At 42.3% G+C, this 7,011-nt stretch overlaps 1 protein-coding gene across 1 annotated transcript; it reads right to left on the bottom strand.

The window, feature by feature from the left end:
- Positions 1–3,256: 3,256 nt before the first annotated feature.
- LOC138890377 (uncharacterized) lies at positions 3,257–6,793 on the bottom strand. The gene is made up of 8 exons (XM_070173759.1): positions 6,641–6,793; positions 6,262–6,339; positions 5,799–6,089; positions 5,677–5,727; positions 5,504–5,595; positions 5,140–5,386; positions 4,327–4,510; positions 3,257–3,294 (listed from the first exon to the last, which is right to left on the bottom strand). Exons 1-8 carry the CDS (start codon positions 6,791–6,793, stop codon positions 3,257–3,259), a joined length of 1,134 nt encoding a protein of 377 aa, XP_070029860.1.
- Positions 6,794–7,011: the final 218 nt, after the last annotated feature.

Below are 7,011 nucleotides of genomic sequence, written 5' to 3'. Positions count from 1 at the left end.
CAAAACCAAACTTTAAAGACTCGAACTCAATCCATTTCAACCCCAAATAAAGCAAAATTACTTCAGGAATTGAAGACCTCTAGACTTCAAAGCAAAAAGTTCAATGGAACAGTGTATTTATCAAATTTTCAACCGTTTTGGATTTTTTCTGAAATTTTCTTCTCTTCAACTCTTGGGTCTTCCTTGAAAGGCAAGAAAAGCTGCCTTTATAGGCAACACACTAGGGCAGCAAAGAATGGGTTCAGTTTTGCACTTGAACCCTTTTTGAATTTTCATTTTTGCTCTCATGTCCTCATTTTTAAAATCAGCATTGCATATAAGTCCCAATCCCAGCTTCTATGAAGCTTCCTAGGCAGTTATTTGAGAGATTCCCTCAACCAATTACCTAAACTACCCCCCCCCCACCCCAAATGCCCCTTAATCACACTCAATAACTCATAGGTCAAGCTGACCCAAAAGCCTGACTTGATACGGGTTAAAAACACAAGTTCAATTCCTTCTTGGGCTTCTGATTCCTCATAGTCCAATTAAAATCAAACGATTATTCTAATTTTGAAAAAAAACTGACCCAAAATTTCTCTAAACCAAGAAGCCTGGAACCATTTGTTTAAAGCAGCCGAAACCAAAAGCAAAATGAATGAACTAACCAGTCTAATTTCATAACAGCAAATTAACTAAATCATGGGCCTAATTTCATTAACTAGGTGATTAAACTGATGGTGAAAGACTTAGACGAACAAAACAAGGTGGACTAAAGACATCAGATAATCAAGCTTTCACAACAAAAAGAAAAGAATAGGAAAAGAGAACAGGAGATGGAACCAATTTGAACTCAGAAAACCCAAACAAACTTCGCCCAAACCAGTAGAGAAAGGATGATGAGGAAGATGAAACAATGAAACAAAATACAAGAGGGGAGGAGGAACTTACCAAATCACGGCTCGAAACCTATCGGAGACACAGGGCCTAACAAAATTAACGCTGATTGTTTGAATCCAGACTTCGAAACTCGAAGAACAGCCCTTCTGACCATGCATACACCAAGTCCGATAGAAAAGGGCTTTTGAACTTTCAAGGCTCGAACCAGATCAAAGATTCAAGAAGCTCTGGCAAGATCCGAGGGAAACGGAGCGAGGATTTGGCATGAGGGGGTCGTAGTGGCTAAGAGGTATTTATCTGGGGCCGTTTGGGAAAATTCAAGTTTTGGTCTGATTTTTTATCGAAGATTCGAGAAACAGGGCGGGGATTTGAGAGAAATGATTTAGGATTTTGGAATGGGGAGGTGGAGAGGAGTTAGGGGTGTAAATTTGGTAGGGTTTGGACGTCGGCCGCCACCGTGGGCGATTTTCGATGGGCGGCAGACAGTGGTTTATGGCGGATCTAACAGAGGGTTTCGGAGATGGTGAGAGACGAAGAGGGGGGGTCTGAGAGGTTCGGACACTTAAATATCAAATGATCCCAGCTTCAAGACCGTCCGATCAAGAAAGCTCGAGGGTCCTGATCTATTGCCAAGGAAACGGTGTCGTTTGGTTGGTGGGGAAACCAGACCGGGTTGGACAAGGGTTTGGTAAAGGGTATTTTGGACGGGTGTGGACTTGGGATTTGGAAATTTTCAGTGAATTGGCCCAAAATGTGAAATCCCTTTCATTTTATTCAAAGCCAACTTAATTCAAAACCCTTTTTTCTTCTTTCATTTTTTTCTCTTTTTTTTCGAAATTTAATAAAATCAGAATTAATTTCTAGAACTAAATAAAATTAATTAAACCTAAAATAATAATTGACACACTTAATTAAAACAAATTAACAAAAGAAAGCTACTCAATATCAAAGCTAAAATTAAAAGTGCAAATTAAACTAATATTTTTTGTGATTTTCCATTTTATGCGACAATTAATTTTTAATTAATCCTAAAATGTAGAACCAGCCCTAAATGCAAATGCGACGTATTTTTGTATTTTTCACTAATTAAAATGCGCAAACAAAAAATGCAAACAATTAATAGAAAATTCCACGAAAATTTCCAAAATTGCAAATATTGAAAGAAATTGTTTTGTTTTAAATTTACGGGAGTAATTCATGTAGTACAAAAATCACGTGCTCACAATAATATCAACAGAACCAGCCCCTCGGGCTACCTCACAATCACTCATAATCAGCCCCTCGGGCATAACATGTATCAGAATCAGCCCCTTGGGCAACAACATATCACTTACTTTGGGTACCCGCGCTCACTATGGGTGTTCAGACTCCTAAGGGGCTCCTACAGCCCAAGCGCTATCACAAGCCATCTTGTGGCACAATAAATCAGGCTCTCGGCCTCTCATATATCACAAAATAGTACAGCATGTTGCAACGCGCAGCTCAATCCCCTAACACCCTCACAACACATGCCCTCACCTTACTCAGTCAGAAACTTCTCAAGCCACTCGGGCTAACAGTAAGAACACGGTGCTCGGCCCGAAAATATCATTTATGCATCGAATCAGAGTAAATAAGACTAAGTTATGAAATTAGTAAAACATAGCATGACTGAGTACAGTTATTAAATCAAAAGAGTGAGCAATATTAGTAAAGACAACCCCTAAGGGTTCAAACAGTTGGAACGAGGCTCAAATATCGCATCCAGCCCAAAACATATTAGTACTTTCCAAAACACAATAGTATCAAGTAGTTTTCAATCAAATACGCAACTTAATAGTCGTACGTGACGGACCAAGTAACAATCCCCAACGGTGCATGCCCCGACGCTCAACATCTAGCTTGTGCGTCACCTCAAAGTAGTACAACGATGTGAAATTCGGGGTTTCATAGCCTCAGGACAACATGTACAATCATTACTTACCTCGAACTGGACCAAACTCTAAACTGCGATGCCTTTGCCTCTCGCCTCGGCCTCCAAATGCTCTGAATCTAACCAAAATCAGTACCACATCATTAATACACGCTAAAGGAACAAATCCCAAGCAAAAATAATCAAATTAACTCAAAAATCCCGAAATTGGCCAAACCCGACCCCCGGGCACTCGTCTCAAAATCCGATAAAAATCAAAACACAAGGATCCTCATCCCCTCACGAGTTTATACATACCAAAATCACCAAAATCGAACCTCAAATGGCCCCTCAAATCCCAATTTAAACTCTTAAATTTCAAGCCCTAATTCCCCAATTTTATCCCTAATTTTTCCACATCCGTGATTAAACAAGGGGAAATCATCACACATATAAGTTTTATGTCTCAAGTTACTTACCTTGTTGTTAACCCTTGAATTCCTTCTCAAATTCGCCCTCAAAAGCTTCAAAGCCATCCAAAAAATGTGAGGAATAAGCTGAAAATCGCGAAGATGGCCTTTTATAATTTCTACCGAGGCATCTCGCACCTGCGGCTCCCTTTCACGCACATGCGGTCAAAATAACTGCACCTGCGGTTTTCACTTAAGGTTCCAGCTTCCGCACCTGCACTCCAGGCCTCGCACCTGTGGGCTCGCAGGTGCTATCAACACCTCCATTCCTACGTCGCATACCGCATTTGCGGTCACTTCTCGCTTATGCAATCATCACACCTGCAGTCCCCACTCCGCAGGTGCGGAAACAATAGAAGCAGCAAAAATTTGCAACACCAACTCAACTCCAAACCTTCCGTCAACCACCCAAATCCATCCTGAGGCCCTCGGGACCTCAACCAAACCTGCCAACTACCACTATTCAAATTCATTCCAACCTTCGAAACACTCAAAACAATATCAGAACAACAAATCACCTTCGGATTCAAACCTAATGATTCCAAAACTTCTAAATTTTGCAAACGATGCAAAAACATATCAAACCTCATCTGAATTACCTAAAAGTTTTCACACACGTCAAAAATGACACAACAGACCTACTCCGGTTTCCAAAATTCCAATCCGACCCTGATATCAAGATTCTACTATCGACCGGAAAATGCTAAATTTTCAATTTTGCCAATTCAAGCCTAAATCTACCACGGACCTCCAAAATACATTCTGAACACGCTCCCAAGTCCCAAATCACATATCGAAGCTATCTGAACCATACAAACCCAATTCCGAGATCATTTACCCACAAGTCAACTTCAAGTTGACTTTACCAACTAAACAACCAACTTAAGAGATTAACTGTCTCATTCCACCCTAAGACCACTCTGAACACAACACCACCAATATGATATGATGAAATACAACTGAAAAACTCACAAGGAAGAAGAAATGGGGGGCAAACGGAGCGGTAGCTCATGAAACGACCGGCCGGGTCGTTACATCCTCCCCTCTTAAACACACATTCGTCCTTGAACGAGTCAAGAAACATACCTGAATCCTCAAATACGTGAGGATATCTGCTCCACATCTCCCGCTCGATCTCCCAGGTAGCCTCCTCCACAGGTCGAACTCTCCACTTCACTTTCACCGAAGCTATATCCTTTGATCCCAAATTTCGGACCTGTCGCTCCAAAATAGCCACTAGCTCCACATCATAAGTCAAATCACCGTCTAACTGAACCGTGTTGAAATCCAAAACATGAGACGGATCGCCAATATACTTCCGGATCATAGAAACATGAAATATCGGATGCACGCTCGACAAGCCAGGTAGTAAAGCAAGCTCATAAGCCACCTCCCCAATCCTCCGAAGCACCTCAAAAGGCCTAATTAACCGAGGACTCAATTTGCCCTGCTTCCCAAATCTCATAACACCCTTTAGGGGTGAAACCTTCAATAGGACCTTCTCCCCAACCATGTAAGACACATCACGAACCTTCCTTTCCGCCTGAGGGTGAAAAGCTGAGCTCAACTTAACCTGAGTATCCACCTCTTGCTGCACGACTCTCCAAAACTACAAAGTGAACTGAGTACCTCTATCTAAAATGATGGAAACTAGGAAACCATGCAAGCGAACAATCTCTCGAATATAAATCTCCGCTAACCGCTCTGATGAATAGGTAGTACATATCAGAATAAACTACACGTACTTGGTCAGTCGACCCACAATCACCCAAATGGCATTGAACTTCCTCAAAGCGAGTGGGAGCCCAACTACAAAATCCATGGTGATCCGCTCCCACTTCCACTCTGGAAAACTAACCGCTGAAGCAAGCCACCCGGTCTCTGATGTTCATATTTCACCTGCTGACAATTGAGACACCGAGTTACAAATCCTAAAATATCCTTCTTCATTCTCCTCCACCAATAATGATGTCTCGGATCCTGATACATCTTCACAGCACCCTGATGGATGGAATACCGCGAGCTATAGGCTTCCTCCATAATCAACTTCCGAAGACCGTCTACATTGGGCACACATATCTGGCCCTGCATTCTCAATACCTTATCATCACCAATAGTCACATCTATGGCATCGTCGTGCTGAACTCTATCCTTAAGGACAAGCGAATAACCATCATCATACTAGCGCTTTCTGATGCAATCAAACAAAGAAAACCGAGAAACCACAAAAGCTAAGACTCGAATAGGCTCTGAAATATCCAACCTCACAAACTGATTAGCCAAGGCCTGAACATCAACTACAAGAGGTCTTTTCCCAACAGGAATATACCCAAATTGCCCATACTCACCGCCTTCCTACTCAAGGCATCAGCCACTACATTGGCCTTCCCCAGATGGTACAATATAGTAATATCATAATCCTTTAGCATCTCCAACCATCTCTACTGCCTCAAATTGAGATCCTTCTGCTTGAACAAGTGCTGGAGGCTACGATGATCAGTAAACACCTTACAAGACACACCATAAAGATAATGCCTCCAAATCCTCAACGCGTGAACAATGGCATCCAACTCTAGATCATGAACAGGATAGTTCTTCTCATGGGACTTTAACTGACGAGAGGCATAAGCAATCACTCTACCCTCATGCATCAACACACACCCAATACCAACTCTAGAATTATCACAATACACTGTATATGAACCTGAAGATGATGGCAAAACTAACACAGGAGTTGTGGTCAAGCCAGTCTTGAGCCTCTGAAAGCTCGACTCACACTCATCAGACCACATGAATGGATCACCCTTTTGAGTCAATTTGGTCAAGGGTGATGCAATAGATGAAAATCCCTGAATGAACCGACGGTAATAACCCACCAAACCAAGAAAGCTACGAATCTCTATGGCTGAGGACGACCTGGGCCAACTCTGCACCGCCTCTATATTTTTCGGATCAACCTGAATACCCTCACTGGAAACCACGTGTCCCAAGAAAGCCACTTAACTAAGCCAAAAGTCACACTTGGAGAACTCTGCATAAAGCTTCTCCTCCCTCAACCGCTGCAATACCACTCTCAAATGATTCACGTGCTCCTCCTAACTATGCAAGTACACTAGAATATCATCAATGAATATAATGACAAACGAGTCGATATAAGGCCGAAACACACTGTTCATCAAATGCATGAATGCTGCTGGGGCATTGTCAGCCCAAACGACATCACAAGGAACTCATAATGACCATATATGGTCCTGAAAGTTGTCTTAAGAATATACGAGTCCCTGATTTTCAATTGGTTATACCCTGACCGAAAATCAATCTTGGAGAACACCCTCGCTCCCTGAAGCTGGCCAAATAAATCATCAATACGATGCAAGGGATACTTGTTCTTGATTGTGACCTTGTTCAATTGCTTATAATCAATGCACATCCTCATCATGCCATCCTTCTTCTTCACAAATAGAATAGGCGCAACCCAAGACGACACACTAGGCCAAATAAACCCCTTATCAAGGAGTTCCTGAAGCTGCTCCTTCAACTCCGCCGGTGCCATACGATACAATGGAATAGAAATAGGCTGAGTGCCCGGTACAAAATCAATACCAAAGTCAATATCCTTGTCCGGTGGCATTCCCGGCAGGTCTGCAGGAAAACATTCGGAAAATCGCTCACTACCGGGACTGAATCAATGGTAGGAGTCTCTACACTAACATCCGTCACAAAGGCCAAATAAGAAAGACAACCCTTCCCAACCATCCGCTGGGCCTTCAA

Source organism: Nicotiana sylvestris, chromosome 4 (genome assembly GCF_000393655.2).
Source record: "Nicotiana sylvestris chromosome 4, ASM39365v2, whole genome shotgun sequence".
In the NCBI taxonomy this organism is placed as follows: domain Eukaryota; kingdom Viridiplantae; phylum Streptophyta; class Magnoliopsida; order Solanales; family Solanaceae; genus Nicotiana; species Nicotiana sylvestris.
This window is presented reverse-complemented; position numbering and strand designations above follow the sequence as displayed.